This window comes from Acipenser ruthenus, chromosome 32 (genome assembly GCF_902713425.1).
Source record: "Acipenser ruthenus chromosome 32, fAciRut3.2 maternal haplotype, whole genome shotgun sequence".
Lineage (NCBI taxonomy): Eukaryota > Metazoa > Chordata > Actinopteri > Acipenseriformes > Acipenseridae > Acipenser > Acipenser ruthenus.
The window spans coordinates 8,812,646-8,829,988 of NC_081220.1; the positions used below are offsets into that span (position 1 = coordinate 8,812,646).

General features: G+C 40.3%; 1 protein-coding gene and 6 non-coding genes across 10 annotated transcripts in view; 4 read left to right on the plus strand and 3 right to left on the minus strand.

The window, feature by feature from the left end:
- The window catches only part of LOC131702963 (zinc finger protein 135-like), a 145,234-nt gene extending 136,871 nt beyond the window's left edge, over positions 1-8,363 (plus strand). For all 4 annotated transcript variants that reach the window (XM_059005804.1, XM_059005801.1, XM_059005803.1 and 1 more), the window contains one exon: positions 6,025-8,363. In XM_059005804.1, coding sequence (XP_058861787.1) covers positions 6,025-7,226 — 1,202 coding nt within the window. In that variant the 3' untranslated portion in view covers positions 7,227-8,363. The remainder of the gene's footprint in view (positions 1-6,024) is intronic.
- A 4,623-nt stretch (positions 8,364-12,986) lies between these two features.
- trnav-uac (transfer RNA valine (anticodon UAC)) lies at positions 12,987-13,059 on the minus strand. The gene has a single exon. It is a non-coding gene; the product is annotated as a tRNA-Val (tRNA).
- Positions 13,060-13,198: 139 nt separating this feature from the next.
- LOC131703486 (small nucleolar RNA U3) lies at positions 13,199-13,411 on the plus strand. The gene has a single exon (XR_009309937.1). It is a non-coding gene; the product is annotated as a small nucleolar RNA U3 (small nucleolar RNA).
- A 1,300-nt stretch (positions 13,412-14,711) lies between these two features.
- trnaf-gaa (transfer RNA phenylalanine (anticodon GAA)) lies at positions 14,712-14,784 on the plus strand. The gene has a single exon. It is a non-coding gene; the product is annotated as a tRNA-Phe (tRNA).
- A 1,383-nt stretch (positions 14,785-16,167) lies between these two features.
- Positions 16,168-16,239, minus strand: trnaw-cca (transfer RNA tryptophan (anticodon CCA)). The gene has a single exon. It is a non-coding gene; the product is annotated as a tRNA-Trp (tRNA).
- Positions 16,240-16,867: 628 nt separating this feature from the next.
- trnav-uac (transfer RNA valine (anticodon UAC)) lies at positions 16,868-16,940 on the minus strand. Its single transcript has one exon. It is a non-coding gene; the product is annotated as a tRNA-Val (tRNA).
- Positions 16,941-17,077: 137 nt separating this feature from the next.
- LOC131703452 (small nucleolar RNA U3) lies at positions 17,078-17,290 on the plus strand. Its single transcript, XR_009309908.1, has one exon. It is a non-coding gene; the product is annotated as a small nucleolar RNA U3 (small nucleolar RNA).
- The last annotated feature ends 53 nt before the right edge of the window (positions 17,291-17,343 follow it).

Here is a 17,343-nt window from a genome sequence, read left to right on the forward strand (position 1 = left end):
GGTCGTGGCAATAAAATGAAAGCTGAAACACATTGAGAGTGGTCCAAGTTTATTGTGTGGTATATTGCAACCAGTAAGTTCCAGTGTGTTTTGCATTGAAGGGATGAATTCGCAACTCCTTTAAGGGAATGTCCGATCCCCCCCCCCCATTAGGAATTTTTCAACAACAATGGATATTGAATGAAGTTGTTACCCAGCCTCCATGTTCCTCTTTCTTTAGGGATTTGACATCTCCAATCTTTGAGTGAAGTCATTATCCAGCCTCCATGTTCCTCTTTCTTTAGGGATTTGACATCTCCAATCTTTGAATGAAGTCATTACCCAGCCTCCATGTTCCTCTTTCTTTAGGGATTTGACATCTCCAATCTTTGAATGAAGTCATTACCCAGCCTCCATGTTCGTCTTTCTTTAGGGATTTGACATCTCCAATCTTTGAATGAAGTCATTACCCAGCCTCCATGTTCGTCTTTCTTTAGGGATTTGACATCTCCAATCTTTGAATGAAGTCATTACCCAGCCTCCATGTTCCTTTTTCTTTAGGGATTTGACATCTCCAATCTTTGGCAAAGCAGTAGGTTTTATGTGTTTTTGTTCATCAGTATTTTGTTCTGGAGGTACTGCCTGTATCAATTGCGGGTTCTCGCTTCCCCTCTGTTAACATCACTGTGGAGTTCTCCTTGTTTGTTAATCACTGCTTCCACCAGATCTTAGTTCATAGCAAAGCAGTAATCGGCTTGTTTATCTCTCATTGAGGGAACACAGGGATCTGGACTAAAGGGTGCATTTCAGTGACTGCTAGCAGGCTCACCAATGCACACAGAACAGCAGCTTCTGAAATGAAAAATCAAGTGAAGGATTTATTCTTTGTTAATATTTGAAAACCTTAAATATATATTGCATGACTTTTGCCCCAACCTCCCCATTGAAATATAGGTCTAAGACTTTAATTTAGAATGTATTCTAGACAATATCAGCCTTTAAACAATTTGCACTAATCCGCATGAAACCATTTATATGTCGGCTGTTTCCTTGTTTTTACAAACCATCATATTCCCCTCGCCACATGTGTCTATAATTTCACGTGGTCCCGTCCAATTTGCTGCCCAAGGCCACTTTTGTAAAAAGTTTTTAATCATTAGCTTTTCCATAATCTCAGTCTACAAGCCATTAATTAGTTAATGGCTAAAGTAAAACTTGTTTTCTTATTACAATGTCAATGTGTCTTACTTTTAAAATGTTCAGATTACTTTTAATTTTTGTAATATGAATTGCATTTATTCTCATGGATCTTTCTCAATGGAACTGGTAGATAAACATCGTAATGGATCTGCTCCTAAAGACCATCCACAGTAATTTATCAAATTTGGCTAATTGGGTAAAACTTCAATGTAATTTAATGAACATGTCCATAACTACCAGATTGAGTTAACAGCCAAGGTCTTTCAGTGTTTATCAAAAGTAAGAAATAAACAATTTAAATGATTCTTACAACAAAATGCTTTATGTGTTAATTAATTCTATGCAAAATCAATCACCAAATTCATGTTATTTTCTTCCTAATCACTTCTAAGTATTCAATATACTAGACTTAATATTCAATCACTCTTATTCATTTATTTCTAATACACAGATTTAAAATGATCTTTATTGCTAATCGGCGGGTTTGTCCTCCGATATATTGGAGTTAATATTCAATCACCCTTATTCATTTATTCTATTTTTATACAGCAGATTTGTGAATCAACATATAATCAATGAGTTTATTTCCAATTACTCTCTCATTTACAATCAACAAACAAGGTTATCGTACACACAATTACTCCCAGAAAACTCCTGTAACCTTGACAAGCTTATTGTGCATTCAACTGCTCTCTGGTTTCTCCTGCAACCCAATCTAACAAATGACTCTCTGGGTTCTCTTGCAACCTAGGCTAGCCTTTCCCATTTGCATGTTCAATTACTCTCAACATAGGCAAGCTTTTTTATTTTTTTTATAAACTTAGTCGTTGCCAGTAATTTATTATTTTCTCCCAATTTGGAATGGCCAATTATTTTATTACGCTTGGCTCACCGCTACCACCCCTGCGCTGACTCGGGAGGTTGAAGATGAACACACGCTGTCCTCCGAAGCGTGTGCCATCAAGCCGACCGCTTTTTTTCACACTGCAGACTCACCATGCAGCCACCCAAGAGCTACAGCGTCGGAGGACAACGCAGCTCTCGGTCAGCTTACAGGCAAGCCCGCAGGCGCCCGGCCAGAATACAGGGGTCACTGGTGTGCGGTGAGCCGAGACACCCTGTCCGACCTAAGCCCTCCCTCCCCCCGGGCGACGCTCGGCCAATTGTGCGCCGTCCCTTGGAAGCTCCTGTCCTCGATCGGCAAAGGAATAGCCTAGATTCAAACTCGCGACTTGCAGACTATAGAGCGCATCTTGCACTCACGTGGAGCGCCTTTACTGGATGTGCCACTCGGGAACCCCCCAGCATAGGCAAGCTTAACTGTATGTACAGTCCCTCTCAGGAAATTAGCAATAAACAACTTGACTCCCTGGTCTTCGCAACCAGAATGGGATCAGGACCATTATACTCTGTATAGTACAGGGTTGCCAGATTTCTACAGTGTTTATAGCCCAAAATCACTTCAAAACTAGCCTCATTTGTTTTTTTTTTACTGAAACCAAGCTTATTACCATTAACATGTAGCCCTATCCTTCAATGCTGCTACTGTTTCCCAAAGAAGAAAACAGTTCAATCTTTTAAAGTTATGCCACCAATCTAATTAGATGATCACATCATTTAAATCAATTAAACAGCCACATCAATTAAATACACCTAACAAATTAAAAAAGGCAAGTTGTTGGCTCTTTTTTGCAAACACAAAAAAGTTAAGTTAATTGAAAGTATGCCCCATGCATTGAAATAAAACATAAAAAAACATTTTTAACCTCTTACCTTCAAACTCCTCGTGTAAGGGCCAGCTGTTATCATCACGCAGGTGTATCTCAAGTCAATTTTAAATGTACAAAGAAAAAATTATGTACCAAATAAAACATTTTTACTTATATATATATATATATATATATATATATATATATATATATATATATATATATATATAATATTAGTTTCAAAAAAGCTCCTCTGAGTCTGCACCATCTTCTGCGTTATTTGCTTCATATATGTCGCCTGTAAACAGTGACAGCATTGCTTTGGATGGCTGAAATTGGTTGCAGCAACACTTATTACGCTGCATATATGCTCTGACCCTAAGAATGTTTTCCAACAATTTCTCTTGCATGCGGGTCCTTAGTTTGGTTTTGATTAGGGCCATTTGTGAAAAAGCACGTTCCACTGATGCATTGCTAAATGGTAGGGCTAAAAGAGATAAGGCAAAAAGACCAAGTTCAGTGAAATCTTTATCACCAGCTGCATCGGAGTGTTTAGCCACTTCAACCCAGAACTCTTTAATTTGGTTGTCTTCAGTGTGCTCCCAGTGTACATTGTTCAAAGCTCGCCATTGCTGTTCGAGTTTGCCAAGATCTCCATTGTAAAGTGGCAAAAATGATAAATTTGCCATCTGTTCCTTTTTGGAACTGAGTACAACAGTTGGGCTGAGAACGGTAAGTGACTCAAGTTGCTGGATATTAGGAGGCAATCTTTGTTTGATCTCTTTCAGAAACTCGAACATGTAATCTCTGCATCTGTGTTTGATATCCTCTGCTTTCTGAGGTTCGATCTTTGATTGTGACAGTTCTAACTGGAACTTGATCCCGAAGTCCACTGCTGAAAGTGGCAAGCTGTTTCTGTCGGACGTTATGTCAAAATCCATTACAGATGACCATGTTGGAAAATCGTGAGGTTTCATGATTCGTTGGATCAAACTGCGGTAAAATGTCATTAAATCAGCAAGAGGTTTCGCTGGATTGGCACCGTCAAGCTGAAACAGCTTGTTTATTCTGTTGACCTCAGTGACGAGGGGCTGAAAAAAAAACAGATACATTCTGTTTACGCGGTCTGAATGCATCTGGTACAGCAGTTCAGCATTGTAATTCCTTTCAGTGTCCTTTGTAAGCTGAAAGTGCAACTTTAGCTCTTCATACTGAGAAAGCACTCGATCAACACACTGGCTAATTGCAAGCCATCTTGTGTCAGAAAGCTGCAAAATCTTCAGCGGGCCAACATTAATGGTGGCATAGAGATCGCGGTACTTCTTTTGACGCTGAGTGCTGTGGGAAAACCACGAGTATGTCTGTGATACCATGTACTCGATGTTTCGAGGAAGTACGTCCATTGCTTTTGATGCACAGAGCTGCAGTGAATGACAAACACACTTGATGTACACAATTTTTGGATTCACCTCCCTTAACTTTGTTAGTACCGAATTATTTTTCCCACACATTGTATTGCAACCGTCTGTTGCCAGACCAATGCATCTTTCCACTTCTTTTGTTTTCCTTTAAGAATTTTTAACAAGGCTGTTGCAATGCTGTGAGAATCACCGGCTGGCAAGCTAACAATCCCGGTAAATGATACGTTCATGTTTTCTGCTGAAGTACCTGAACACCACACAGAGTTGCTTGTTTGCACTGATGTCTGTGCTTTCGTCCACAATTAGAGAGTATGGCTCTTTGGCGATGTCTTCAAGCATCTCCTGATGAACAATGGGCCCGATGACACATTTTATAAGTGCTGAGCATTTTGTTCTATGAAGACTAATATCCTTCTGTACAACTTCCCTGACTATGCATCCCAAATGATCTACGGTGAGGATGCTGGAAAGGCAAGCAATATGGGCTGCCAGCTTCAACTCGCATATTTTAATGGAATTGTCAACTTGTTTCTTAAATCCTGTGTCAAATAAGCTTCTTGTATTTGAATAGGGAGCTGCATTTCTAATATGTTTCTCTGTCTTACTGTGAGCTAACAGATCGCTGTGATGCGCTCGCACTTCACATTTACAGTACCTACACGCTGCTTTTGAGTCATCGCCAGGTACACGGCTAATCCATGCTTGTAACCCTTTTTCTTTCTCAGTCTTTGCAGTATTTTTTTCAGTATTTAGATTACTTCTTTATTTTTCCTGCTTTTTAGCGGTTTCGATGTTTCTACCCTGTTTCTTAAAATGGCTGCTTTTCACTGTCAATTAACACAATCATTCGTCTCTCACTCCTGTTCACTCGCATGGTCATGCGCAGTGGTGGTTGTGGTCATGCGCAATATGTTATTTTATTGGGAAACAAAGTTTTACATAGTTTGTGTGCACTGCGGCGGGTAGGCTGCAAAAGTTTATACATTTTTAATAAAGTTATTCTTTTTTTATATGTATAAAGTAAACTAGCCCAAAAAACCACGAGACCTCTTGAAAGTAGCCCAAAAAGTAGCAACCAGCGACTCCTAAATATTTCCCGCGGCTGTCTTTTTAAAGGAAAACCGCGGACCTGGCAACTCTGGTATAGTATTTCAAACACCCAATCTCTGTCTACTTTACACCACCCCTTAAATCTGTTTTTCGAAAAAGACTAAAAGTTCTAGGCTGACTCTCCTGATCAAACCTTCCGAGATCAGCACAGGGCCCCAGAATCAGAGTGCACAGATTCCTCGTAGAAATGTACAGCTCTGTTACCTCCTACAATCTCCCTATCCTAATCTAGCTGATCGGGCTAGTATTAATAACAGATAGGTACCCATTGCAACCCTTTTTGACAAATAATAAACAATAATCAACAACACCAGAAAAAACAGTATAGTAGGTTACTATTCCTGTGATGAATAAATTAAACTTATACTCACTCATCCTTAGTATTCCTCTAAAGTTCAGTTAAAGAGAGGTTAGAAGGTTCCTTCATGCGTTCAGATGGATGAAATCAAATCAGTTTTGCAGCCTCCCTGGTGCGGACTACACTACAGTTACCTACACTACCTAACCCAGAAAAGGTCATGAAACGACATAATGAGGAAGGAACATTTTCTGCATTTCTTACTTAAAACCGTCTCTGATTTTTCACTCCTGTTTGTTTTTTCCAGGTTCCAGTCCAGCAGTTAAAGCATGGACCCAGTTAAGGAATTTAAAAATACTGAGAGGAGAGAAATTAAAATATACCAGAGGAGAGAAACCGTATCACTGCTCTGACTGTGGAAAGAGTTTCAGGCACTCAGGAGACCTTGTGATACACCAGCGAATTCACACAGGAGAGAAACCCTATCGCTGCTCTGACTGTGGAAAGAGGTTCAAGTCATCAGGACACCGTACAGCACACCAGCGAATTCACACAGGAGAGAAACCGCATTGCTGCTCTGACTGTGGAAAGAGTTTCAGGAACTCAGGAGACCTTTCAAAACACCAACGAATTCACACAGGAGAGAAACCTTATCGCTGTTCGCACTGTGGGAAGAGTTTCAGTCGGTCTGGAAATTTTGAATTGCATAAGCGAACTCACAAAGGAGAGAAACCATATCACTGTTCTGACTGTGGGAAGAGTTTCAGTCGGTCAGAACACCTATTAATACATCAGCGAATACACACTGGAGAGAGACCGTATCACTGCACTGACTGTGGGAAGAGTTTCAGTCGATCAGGACAACTTGTAACACACCAGCGAATTCACACAGGAGAGAAACCATATTACTGCTCTGACTGTGGGAAGAGTTTCAGGGATTCAACAGACCTTGTAAAACACCAGAGAACTCACACAGGAGTAAAGCCATATCACTGCTCCGACTGTGGTAAAAGTTTCAGTCAGTCAGGACAACTTGGAAAACATCAGCGGATTCACACAGGAGAAAAAACGTTTCATTGCTCTGACTGTGGGAAGAGTTTCAGTTCGTTAGCAAACCTTGTTTCACACCAGCGAATTCACTCAGGAGAGAAACCGTATCACTGCTCTAACTGTGGGAAAAGTTTCCGTCACTCAGCATCCTTTGCTGTACACCGGCACATTCACACAGGAGAGAAACCGTATCACTGCTCTCACTGTGGGAAGAGTTTCGGTCACTTGGCATCCTTTGCTGCACACCAGCGTATTCACACAGGAGAGAAACCGTACCGCTGCTCTGACTGTGGAAAGACTTTCAGACGGTCGGGACACCTTGTTTCACACCGGCGCGTTCACACAGGAGAGAAACCGTACCGCTGCTCTGATTGTGGGAAGAGTTTCAGTCAGTCAAGATCCCTTGTTACACACCAGCAAATTCACACAGGAGAGAAAAAAAAAAGAAAATGTAAATAATGTTCCTGCATAAAAATAACTTTTATCCATTTTGCTTCCTGGCATTTCAGCACAGCAGTGTGCTGCTGAATAGTGTGGCTGCCCAAGCCGAGGAGACAGTCAGAACAAATCCTTAAATGGAATTTACTAGTGTAACGACCTCGCCCTTAGCACAAAGCCAACCACTATGGAGTGATTACCTCCCTATATTAAATATATCCCATGACAAAAACAAGTTCGACAAACAGCTGTTTAAAGGGGTGATCTCAAATGCAAAAATCCAAGTTAGGAGAAGCAATTAGGCCAATCTTGTCAAGCAAATAGGCACAATTGGAAAGGTGCTGGGGCCCAAGATTCACACAATTCTTGCTTCTAACTTGGCGCCTTTTTTTTGATCGCTTCGCTCCACTTTATCGCTCCTCTTGAAATGCTCTTTGTATGATTGAAGTGACTGAGACACACACTCACATTGTAATACGAAAGACATAATTTCGGATTGGATCAGAATCTGAGTGCTCATGTATCACAGAGCAGCTCTCCTGGTAAACCCTTTGAAGGAGGAAACAAACTGCTATTGTTAATTATTTTGCATAGAATGGCACAAGGCAGCTGTAATAGAGTAAATGTGGATGCGCTTTTAGACTGTGTGTTGCTGCTTGCCCCACCTTGTGCAAATTCAAAGTGTAAAACCAGATAACACAACAAGCAGGGCACAAGCTAAGCGATGAGCTGTATTTGATTAGGGAAATAAAAGCTGTTTACTTTGACTATCTGCGTCAGTCTGGATTCTTATAGAAATCAAATGTAAGACAACAAATATACTAGAAGTGTCAGGGGTGGAAGTTGCAGGTTGAGATTTTAGAGTCAGTGTTTCCCTGCATGCATCACTGTGAGCAGCTCCTTCCTCCAGACACAGACCCACACTGGAATGTTTAGATGACTGGGTGTGAGGAGCCTTGTGTTAACAATGGGAGAACTGGGCTGACTGGGGAGGTAACTGCTACTGCCTATTTCAATAGTCTTATTACTGTGTTGTTACATTATGGACAGCAGTGGTGCTCTGGCTCCCTCTTGTGGTCACTATTAATATCTGCTGTGTGTCTCTCGGAGGTCAAATTAATTGCTCTTTGTCATTAAAATGCTGTTTTTATCATCAAACTCTTTGGACTACTTTTCTGAGTATGAACACATCTCTTCTGTATGCAGGTTTTTAAATGATGAAAACAAGAAAAAGAATAAAGTAAAGCAAATAGATTATTGTTTACTTCCTCACATTGTTAAGTAATAGCAGCACTAATGTCCCCCACGGTGGGCTCTAAGACTAGATCATTGACCTGGTCTTTCTTTAAATGATCTTTCACGTTGGACACATTCAAATGTCATCACTGTCATTAAACAACATTTTACATTCATACTGAAATTATTTTATTAATATTGCTTACTTAATAAAATAAAAACAAATCTTCTAAAAATTATAAAATTCAGGGGCTCCTGAGTGGAGCATTCAGCAAAGGCACTGTGCCGGAGTGCAGGATGTGCCCTATAGCCCGGAGAGCGCTGGTTTGAATCCAGGCTATACCACTGACACAGCCTAATCAAACCCAGCTCTGTGCAGTCCGACTGTAGCAGCTCTGCAGCTGCTCTCAGCCTCAGCCCCTGTGGTTACTGTCTATGAGCCAGAGCAGTTCCTGCAGAGCTGAGGGAGGTTTTTGTACGGACGTGTATCACTGTGTGAATGTGTAGCTATTGCCCTGCTGACAGTAATAATCTCCTGCATCTTCAGGCTGCACTCCACTGATGCTCAGTGTAAACTGTGTCCCTGATCCACTGCCACTGAATGAAGCTGGAGTCCCAGAGTGACGGTTAGAAGTAGAATAAATCAGGAGTCAGGTTTCTGCAGGTACCAGTGGATGGAGCTGGTACTAACAAAGCTGTTGGCTGTACAGCGGATAGAGACCGTGTGTCCTGGAGAACAGACTGAGCTGTTGGAGACGGAGTCAGAACAACGTCTGCACTGGACTCTGGAGAAAAAATACAACAAAAAATGATTATAAAATAATAATGCAAGAGTCAAATTAAATAGTGTTGTGTTAGAATACAAACAAAATGTAAAGAAGCGGCTAGACAGATTTACTTCAATGAAAAGTTCTGTTTAAAATGAACTCCAGTCAAGCTTTCAGATTTATAAATAACTATTTAATTATCACCTTGAGCAAAGAGCCCCCGTGTCCCCAGCAGTAGAAGCAATGGCATCATTGTACTGTGTGTTTCAGTGACTCTGAAAGGGCTGAGCAGTGACTCATCAATACTGTGTGTCTCAAAGTGTTTGGAGCAGTGAGGCAGGCACCGGTATACAAAGCAGCTTCCTTTCTACAAATCCTGCTGCTGCTGCTGCTGTCACAGATAGAGGAGATCTGAGCCGTGAGTGAGCACCAGTGCAATTGATAGGGTCGGGTTCACTTTGACTGTTTTCTTCTATTTTTCCCCCAGTCAAAGCTCTCAGTATATCACTGCTGTCTAATATAACTGATCTGTTTGTCTAAACTGACAGTAATATTTCTGTTTCTGTCATCATTTCAATGCTATTGTGTATTAAAGGGTATGTAGTGCCCTACCCCTAGTGGTATACCTTCCCACGTGCTGCTGCTGCTGCTGTAGAAGTAATGGACCTGTCATTTTTCTTTTCATTGGTCACATTTTGACTGCTTCTTACTGTTATAAATTGGACATCTACTTCACTGTCTTTCACAGGCCTTTTCAAGATGTACCTTGAGCAAGCTGCTAGGAGTGCGTTTTCATTATGTCAATCAGAATGATATTTAACAAGCCAGGGGAAAAGGTATCAAACTCCTTGTGGCAAAGTGGTTGCTGATTATGAACAGGTGCAGAGCTGATGCAGTGCAGGAATAAACGGACGAGATTTGTAATCCGGTATGGAAAAATATACGTTTTATTTTTAGTTATAATCCAGGTCTGGTGACCAAATAATAAGCGATGCGTAAAACACGGAGTACAGTAACAGGGATTGCAGCCCTAAACAATAAACACAGCATCTCTCCCACAATATACAACCACGGTCACCAGTCCTGGGTGCATGCTGTAGTGCTCGTGGTGGGTGATACAGGTTAAAGAGTGACAAAGAGTGCAGTGCTGTTCCGGGTTCAGTGCTGGCTCTTACTAACAGCTCCAGAACGTGTTAGCTGTCTATAAACACACAAATAGCAATTATAGACAAGACAAACAAAACAAAAACTCACAATATTCTTAATACACAGTGCACGGGTCCTTCTGGGTCTATTTCAAAACCAAAAACGAAGGAAAAGATTCTCCAGCCCCTTTTATGCGGTTATGCATGACCCCTTGGTAAACGATTGCAGCTGATTCTATTGCCTGCAGCTGCTACCTCGTTTACCTTCCAGGTCAATACATTCCCGCACTGGAGTCTCGTCTTTTTCCAGGCTGATTGACTTCCCGACCCAGGGAATGAACTGTCAGGCCAACCCGTCCAAAGCCTTTCCCTTTCGCTACTTTGTATCCTCACAGGTCAAGAGGGAGATTTACAACCAGAACTCATTATATTTCCATCACACTCGTGTATTGATTTCTTTATTGATTGATTTTGTTTGATGTTTGTGAAAGGGCGCACACAGTGACTGATCACACTCCATTGCCATGGCGATTCCAGCTCACTGAGAAACACATGGCTCTTGTATTGATATGTTGTTTTGAGAAAGTTGGAAAAACCAGCTTTCTTTCATTTGGAATGAGACTAAATTAGTGGGGGGTCTGTAAAAATAAAGTACATCAGTGAATTAACTAATGAAAACCCATTTAAATGAAAGCCTTTTCTATTGAAGTTTAATTTATTTTCCATTAGTTTGCCCCTGTTTTACACTTATATATTAAGAATAGCCCCACAAATTGATGAAAGTGTTTTTCTAAATGATTCTTACCCTGAGTGCAGATGACAAGTGCCCAGATGAAGATGCTGATAAAAGTCATTGTTGTTGTGGATTCTGTTGCCATGAAGGGCAGCTCTCAAACATTAAATTATTATTATTTAATGTCAGCAAATATTTTGACGAGAGGTATGTTTTCAATTTCTTCAAAAAGTAGTCTCAGCTCGTTGATTCAGTCGCTTTAAAATCCACCTCTGTGTCCCGATGCAGCAGCGCTGTATGCTGTGGCTCGAGCTTGTTTGACGAGGCAGACAATGCAAAAATGCCAATACTTGTTATTGCATCACATGGCAGAATTAAGGTATGCTTTAACGGCTTGGCTGTCTCAAGTTAGTTTGTATTGTTCAACAGACAGTCAGTATCTTAAAAACAAATAAGCGAAATACTCCGTGTCTGTCTGTACAAGTTTGAAATTTAAATGCGCCGCCCCTGCATGCTCTGCGACGCTCAGCCAATAGGCAGGGACGGGAAGTTGAAAATAATTGTGGGAAATTTTGGATCAGGTATAGAAGCAAAGGTATATTTCAAGGTCTTAAAACGACATTTCCCACAATTCCTTCAACAAGTAGTGACTTCAACAAGTAGTCTGTTTACAACAAAAATACAATCTGTGTTAGGAACGCTATTTTAGTCCGATTTAAAAAAGAAATTAAAATGGTATTGAGTGCTGACAAGAGTTTGGTATCAGCTGTTGATTTCATTGAAACAATCTTTATAGTAAAATGAACACATTTATTCCTCTGGTCGTGTATTGTCTCGCTGACTGCTATCCACCTGGAAGTCACCTAAAGGATAAGGCAATGGCCTCCTAAACTAGGGATTATGGTTTCGTCAGTTTTATTTAAAACAGTGTGTGTGTATTTGTTCTTGGTCTGTGATATATGTGGTCTGTGTTTATAGATCTTGGCACGTTGCACCAAGTAGTCGTGGCCAAGTGGTTAAGGTGATGGGCTTGAACTCTGTTGGCGTTGTGTCCCTTTTTATGTCTTCGTTGTTAATTCTTAAATGACTGTTCAGCTTAAAGGTATCAATTATTACTTGCTGTACATTAAATTCTTCCAAACTAGTATTTGCAAACACATTACAAAATTAAATAGTGTGGAATAGAAACAATGAAGGCTTTGACCTCGACGTGATTTGAACACGCAACTTTCTGATCTGGAGTCAGACGCGCTACCGTTGCGCCACGAATTCCTGTCGTGGTGCATGCTTGTTATGCAATGCTAGAGTGCACAGCAAGCATGCCAAAGGCATGCTAATTCCAATGCTGATACTAGGAAAACACTCGGTATCACCAGGGTCATGGGAAACAGCCGACTCAATATTTGTTCGTAGTCAGCAGGGCTATGAAGTTGTCGGAAGTGTGTTTGATTCTCAGCTTAAAAGTAAAGAAAACATAAAACAAAGCGATTTGCTTTTATAATGTTTATTATTTGAAACGTGGGCATAAACACAGTTGTACTGGCTGGGAATCGTCTCGGGTCAATTACTTGGAAAGCAGCTATGCTGACCAATATATCACCAACGAGGGAAAGCTGGCAGTACTGAGTGATACAGATGACGGATTTTCTCAGCGCGTCTCCTCTGAATGCGCACTGGCACAAAGGGGCTTTGATCATCTAATGACGTGACAGAATGCAATAATGTATTGGGTTAATTTACCAACAAAAGAAACATAAATAAAAGTGTATGTATTTTTTGTGAATAAACTATCTTGCTTCTACGATGGGACCGGAGACCTTACATCCGCAATCTAATGATCGGCCAAACCCAGAACTACCTTGTCTTGACCAGGGAGTCATATTGTAAAAACAAATTGAAGTGGTTCCACTGGGGATCGAACCCAGGACCTTCTGCGTGTAAAGCAGACGTGATAACCACTAAACTATGGAACCTGGTCAGAAAGTGAGTTTTGTGTTTGAAACGCATTGGCAATTATTAACATTACTATGAACAAGTAATATTCTAGAAAGGAAACCGAATCAGACACCATCATGCCGGGAGTAGGGAAGTTGTTTTACCCACATATTTGTTAAGATTTTACTTTCAGGGATCATTTCTATAGTTTGTTTCTAGTGAAATGCGTTTCTAGTGTCTGGTCTCGCTAACCATAACGAGGAGTTACAGTGTTTTCTTCTGAGCGCGTAGCGGGACTTGAATGCTACTTCACTGTAGCTGTTCTTGATCATTGATGAACATTCCGCTCTCTTTTGGGATCGAGCCCCACGTTGGATGTCCTTTTTAAATACAAAATGTAGATGTTTCTTCGAGGCAACAGAGCAATATCTGATTCTGTTCACACTGTATACAGTATTGCAACAAAATTACTTTTTGGTCGTTGTCATATAGCAATTGCTATTGTAAAATGCGTGCATCGTTTATAGTTATAACGATATTGAAATAAATAGTCTTACTTTTGTGGGTTGGCTTCAAACCGTTTCTGTTTTAACACTTGTCATTACATCATTCATGGAGCAACAGTTGGTATGTGCGTAATAAACCCGATCGGGCCTTGATATGACAACCCTAGGCTGTGCTGAAATAAATAATGCGGTTTTCTGCTGTAATGAACGCAGTTTGTCAGGATGGTCGAGTGGTCTAAGGCGCTAGACTTAAGGACTCTGTCTTTCCAAAGAATTCTGTGTTCTGGTCTCCAAGTGGAGGTGTCTGATCAAATCCTCCTCTGACAGCTCAATTTTATTTATTCTTAAAAGGAATAAATGTGTTCATTTTACTATAAAAGATTGTTTCAAGGAAATCAACAGCTGATACCAAACTCTTGTCAGAACGCAATACCATTTTAATTTCCATTTTAATTCAGACTAAAATAGCGTTCCTAACACAGATTGCATTTGGTTGTAAACAGACTACTCGTTGAAGTCAATGAAAAATATTTTGTCCAAACATGTATTTAACTTGTTTTAATATTAAAAATAATGTATTAAATTGAATAACATCTCCGTCGGCCACTGGATCGTGGTCTCAGCCTGGGATGCGGACCTTTGAGAACAGTATAAACGATCTATTAGTGGAAGTAGCTTACATCAGAAATGCCCTCGTTTAACATGCTAGGATGATCGACATCGGTATTCTCCAATTGCTGTGTACATGTTATAACACGTTATGAGTACGAATACAAAGTTGGACACTTTCCTTGTAAGTGGGGGTAAGCACAATTTATTTTCAGATGTAATGTCTTTATTTAAGCTCAATCTAGTCCTGCGTAATGCAAATCACATTACTATATTTTTATATTAGTCAAGGCCTATGTAAAGTGTTCTTAAATTGTTTTAACATTAGCATTGATCAATTTGATGATCCGTTTTCTTTTCTCCCAATACGGTATGCAAATTATGCAACTTTTCTGCCCACTTTGATCATAGGCAGTTTTATCCCCCCGTTTCGGCTGAAAACCGCATCTGGGAGAAAACTTAAGTGTTTCGAAACGCATTTGTAAAGGCATCGGATTCTATTGTGTTGCCGAGCTGTTGACGTTTCTCATAATACACAGGTTTACTGGGGTGACAAAAAACGCAAGTCTTGTCAAGCCGAAATAGCTCAGTTGGGAGAGCGTTAGACTGAAGATCTAAAGGTCCCTGGTTCGATCCCGGATTTCGGCAAGTAGCAAGACTATTTTTGTTTTGTATTATTTTGAACAGAAAAAAAGAGCGTTTTTTTTTGTTCTGTGTAATTGGAAGAAATAACAACGTATAATAGTGCCATTTTATAATGTGATTAAGAAATGCAAAAACTTAAGGTATACTTCAACGTCTTGGCTGTCTCAAGTTAGTTGGTATTGTTAATGTAACACCTCGTTGTTGCCCAGTCATTGTATCATATTAATGAAGTAGAGCTTGCCACTTCTCAGCACCGAGCTGACAATGAGTGTTGTTTTCGGGCACCTGCTGGCTGCTAGTGATGACCACTCCAATCTTCAGTCAGGGGGTTGTTGAAGGAAGGGGACACATTTTGAGTGTGCATCTCATACTGGTTTAAATCAATAAGCAAATTTCAAATTGATCATTGATAATGTTGAAACTATTTAAGAACTCTTTCAATAGGACTTGACTAATATAAAAAATATAGTAATGTGATTTGCACTACGCAGGACTTGATTGTGCTTAAATAAAGACATAACATCTGAAAATAACTTGTGCTTACCCCCACTTACAAGGAAAGGGTCAAACTTTGTATTCGTTCTCATAACGTGTTAGAAAATGTAAACAGCAGTTGGAGAATGCCGAAGTCGATCATCCTAGCATGTTTAACGAGAGCATTTCTCATGTAAGCTACTTCCAGTCATAGATCGTTTATACTGTTCTCAATGGTCCGTATCCCAGCCTGAGACCACGATCCAGTGGCCGACGGAGATGATTTTCAAAGTAATATGTTATTTGGAATATTAAAACAATCAAGTTAATTACATGTTTGTACACACAGTATTTTCCAGTGACTTCAACAAGTAGTCTGTTTACAACAAAAATACAATCTGTGTTAGGAACGCTATTTTAGTCCGATTTAAAAAAGAAATTAAAATGGTATTGAGTGCTGACAAGAGTTTGGTATCAGCTGTTGATTTCATTGAAACAATCTTTATAGTAAAATGAACACATTTATTCCTCTGGTCGTGTATTGTCTCGCTGACTGCTATCCACCTGGAAGTCACCTAAAGGATAAGGCACTGGCCTCCTAAACCAGGGATTATGGTTTCGTCAGTTTTATTTAAAACAGTGTGTGTGTATTTGTTCTTGGTCTGTGATATATGTGGTCTGTGTTTATAGATCTTGGCACGTTGCACCAAGTAGTCGTGGCCAAGTGGTTAAGGTGATGGGCTTGAACTCTGTTGGCGTTGTGTCCCTTTTTATGTCTTCGTTGTTAATTCTTAAATGCCTGTTCAACTTAAAGGTATCAATTATTACTTGCTGTACATTAAATTCTTCCAAACTAGTATTTGCAAACACATTACAAAATTAAATGGTGTGGAATAGAAACAAAGAAGGCTTTGACCTCGACGTGATTTGAACACGCAACCTTCTGATCTGGAGTCAGACGCGCTACCGTTGCGCCACGAATTCCTGCCATAGTGCATGCTTGTTATGCAATGCTAGAGTGCACAGCAAGCATGCCAAAGGCATGCTAAGTCCGATGCTGATACTTGGAAAACACTCGGTATCACCAGGGTCATGGGAAACAGCCGACTCAATATTTGTTCGTAGTCAGCAGGGCTATGAAGTTGTCGGAAGTGTGTTTGATTCTCAGCTTAAAAGTAAAGAAAACATAAAACAAAGCGAATTGCTTTTATAATGTTTATTATTTGAAACGTGGGCATAAACACAGTTGTACTGGCTGGGAATCGTCTCGGGTCAATTACTTGGAAAGCAGCTATGCTGACCAATATATCACCAACGAGGGAAAGCTGGCAGTACTGAGTGACACAGATGACGGATTTTCTCAGCGCGTCTCCTCTGAATGCGCACTGGCACAAAGGGGCTTTGATCATCTAATGACGTGACAGAATGCAATAATGTATTGGGTTAATTTACCAACAAAAGAAACATAAATAAAAGTGTATGTATTTTTTGTGAATAAACTATCTTGCTTCTACGATGGGACCGGAGACCTTACATCCGCAATCTAATGATCGGCCAAACCCAGAACTACCTTGTCTTGACCAGGGAGTCATATTGTAAAAACAAACTGAAGTGGTTCCACTGGGGATCGAACCCAGGACCTTCTGTGTGTAAAGCAGACGGGATAACCTCTACACTATGGAACCTTGTCAGAACGTGAGTTTTGTGTTTGAAACGCATTGGCAATTATTAACATTACTATGAACAAAATATTCTAGAAAGGAAACCGAATCAGACACCATCATGCCGGGAGTAGGGAAGTTGTTTTACCCACATATTTGTTAAGACTATACTTTCAGGGATCATTTCTATAGTTTGTTTCTAGTGAAATGCGTTGCTAGTGTCTGGTCTCGCTAACCATAACGAGGAGTTACAGTGTTTTCTTCTGAGCGCGAAGCGGGACTTGAATGCTATTTCACTGTAGCTGTTCTTGATCATTGATGAACATTCCGCTCTCTTTTGGGATCGAGCCCCACGTTGGACGTCCTTTTTAAATACAAAATGTAGATGTTTCTTCGAGGCAACAGAGCAATATCTGATTCTGTTCAC